At 38.9% G+C, this 3050-nt stretch overlaps 1 protein-coding gene across 1 annotated transcript in view; it reads left to right on the forward strand.

The window, feature by feature from the left end:
• Positions 1–438: 438 nt before the first annotated feature.
• LOC103804684 (rap1 GTPase-GDP dissociation stimulator 1-like) overlaps positions 439–3050 on the forward strand; it is a gene marked incomplete at its 5' end in the record, with an annotated part of 20712 nt that continues 18100 nt past the window's right edge. The window contains 3 exons of the mRNA XM_009077296.1: positions 439–549; positions 1393–1515; positions 1677–1802. Of these exons, the coding sequence (XP_009075544.1) occupies positions 439–549; positions 1393–1515; positions 1677–1802 (360 nt within the window). The remainder of the gene's footprint in view (positions 550–1392; positions 1516–1676; positions 1803–3050) is intronic.

Raw genomic sequence — 3050 nt, forward strand, 5'->3', positions numbered from 1 at the left:
CATCTGTTTGTTTCTTGCACTCTTTCAGTGCCTACTACTGGCTACTATCAGGGTAGATATTCAGCTAGTTGAACTGCAAGTACTATCTTTATGATAAACATGCATTTAGAAATGACAGGCTTGATCTGGGTCCTGTATTTATTTCTCTCTCTTCCCCACCTCACACTCTGCCACAGTTGTTTTATGTTAATTTCTTTTTCCAGATAGCTCTTGTGGAGGCATAAGCATGCAGAGATACATTCTAAGTGCTGTCTGAGAAGCAAACCAAGCCTTTGACCTCATGTTCTTGGATTAAAGCAGTTATTTAATGAGCATATTTAGATCTCAACCCTTCAAAAATGATCTTATGGTCAGCCATTGGCACTGAAAAGAACTGACACAAAGAACTCAAATATTTCCTACATGGCTCACCACAATTTTCTATTCCATTCTGTTTAGAAACGCTGAGTAAGCACCTGGGATACCTTGGGCTTTGTGGTGATGACACAGAAGCAGAAGATCAGATCCTTGAAAGTTTGAATGGGATTCTCCTGGCTCTTACTGAAGATAGCTAAGTATCACTCTGGATCACCATTTAACTATTTGCACAGTCCAAAAGCATTCATTGGTTTTGTCTGTTGTGATAATCTGTATTTCAAGATGTGATTTCTGTGGGAACTATTGCTGTCCTCAGGCAGTTTTGTTTTCTCTCAGTATACTCTGAAATCTACCAGTGACCTGATAAAGCTTCTGGTCACTAAAACACCTGAAGCTGCAGGGAAATTCTGAATTTAATATTCTATTTACTACAAACTCCTAGAATTAAATTAGGGTGACCCTATCAGGTCAGGCATTTAAAAAGAAGTTCCTAGTCTCCTTATACAGAAGTCCTTAAAGTATCTGCACATTCTCCTAAAATGACATAAAACTGCATTTATTTGAATCTCCTGGCAGATTGTGATTTACTACCTTAAGGACAGCTAGTCATATTTTTTGATGAAAAAAGGCTAAGGGAAATCACTATTCTAATTGCTGTCTAATAAAAGATGCTGTGCCTACCTGCAAAATTAATTGCTAGGCCATACCTCAGGAATAACATCTAAATCCCTGACTTCCCATATGTTATGCAAGCATCCTTTTATACTCAGAGAAGATGAAACTGTTTTCATCTTTGCTTTGTCACCTGTGCTTCAATTCAATATGAACCGCAGTAATCAGCTGGAACCACACTTGCTGCAATTCAAGTCAGTGACTGTTTCCTTATATTTAAACTGAGACAGCCTTTAAGCACCTTATTAAATCACAACCTTGGATCCCACAGATACCCACCCAGAACTCTAGGAAACAAAGGAACATGTAAATAAACCAGCTGCAAACGTACACCAGGTATTGCTAACACTCTTATCATTACAGAGCAGAGATCCTTCCACCTACTCAGGGAGAGTGGGATCTTCCTAACTTTGGCAAAAATCCTGAAGGGCAATCCACAATGTGCAATAAAAGCAGCCCACGTGCTTTCAGAGATAGCCAAAAATGGTAAGTTGTGCTAAAGTGTTCCTACAAGGGATATTACAGCACATTAGTTGTATGCTCCCACTCTTGAATTTTGTGTCACGGCTATCAGTTCTTACTGCAATTGCAATTGTTTTATTCCAACATGGCAAAACCCCACAAATCCCTCTCCTTTACCTACACAGAGGAAATGAAGAAACCATGTATTGAAGCAGATTTGGTTCTAACATTGATACCTTTGCTGGAGAGCACAGACCAAGAAATGTTGTTTCATGCTGGGAGGGCTATTGGTCATATCTGTTATGATAATCGTAAGTATCCACTTGAGAAAATCTGATTTTCCCTAGCTGTAAGGCATTATTTTATAAGGAATTAAAACCTATAACTCACAATAATTTCAAGAGACCTGAGCATATAATGTACTTCAATCTCCAGTTAGATATTCAATTCACACAGCTCACAGACACCAGGCTGAATGCACCCCAAATACCTTCTAAACTCTGGGTTTCCCACTGAATTTTTGATTTCAAGTTGGCACATCTTTGTCAGAACTGCTCTGCAATTACAAGAGTAGCAGAACCTCATACATATCCTAATCAATTTTGCAGAATTGTGTTGGGCCCAAATCCTGAATGGCTAGGTCTTGTTCCAAAGTAGAAAAGCAAAGCAAAGTAGTGAAATCAAAGTAAAGGCAAAGGAATAAAGCAAATCACTCGTTTAAAAAAGTGTGTCAGAAAATAAACTGACTCTAAAAAAATAAAAAACACTGAGATATTTATCTGTGAAAGGAATGGTCTTTGTGCTCCAGATTGCCTGAATACTACCTCGCCTGCTGGTCTCACAAATCAGATAATTTTCAGTTACTGGCCTGAACAGTTTAACATTTTTCTTTTTCCTTTAATTCCCAGACTGGCCAAAAAAATTTATTGCATACTGGAAGTAATACAGAAATTTTCACTCAGTATCTTCTATCCATTACCCTCTGCCTTCAACCTACCTTCTCTAATCCTTCTAGTGTGGAGCTGCATAGCTTTATCTAGAAAGCTATGGGTTTGCCTCCCTGCACTGCTCCTACAAAATCCAAATAAGATAGGTACATGGTATAGATTCTAATAGCTCCCTACAAGTTACATGTATTTGACAAGGAATGATGCAAGGTTAAAAAATCTTCCCCCCATAGTTACATGCAAGGCTCATGCAACTACTCTACACCTGCATTGCCACAACATATGGCCATACTGCACATCTGCTCCCCTTTGGGCAGAGCACAGGCCCAGCACAAATTTGCCAAGATGACTGTGATTGTAAGACAGATGGTTTCATAAATTCTCTTACTAACACTGTAATATATACAAAGAAAAGAAAGATGAATTTCACCAATTCCTTGACCAAACTACAATTGTATATCCGACAATAGCACCCAGACACGTTTTGATGTCTGCCACACATGCTGTCATTCAAGATGCAGCCTAGCTCTCAGCAAGACACTGCTGCAAAAGCAGTGTCATTGTACTGTTCAGCAACCATCACTGTCCAACTATGTGGTTTATAGTTCTCGG

Source organism: Acanthisitta chloris, unplaced genomic scaffold (genome assembly GCF_000695815.1).
Source record: "Acanthisitta chloris isolate BGI_N310 unplaced genomic scaffold, ASM69581v1 scaffold686, whole genome shotgun sequence".
Taxonomy (NCBI): domain Eukaryota; kingdom Metazoa; phylum Chordata; class Aves; order Passeriformes; family Acanthisittidae; genus Acanthisitta; species Acanthisitta chloris.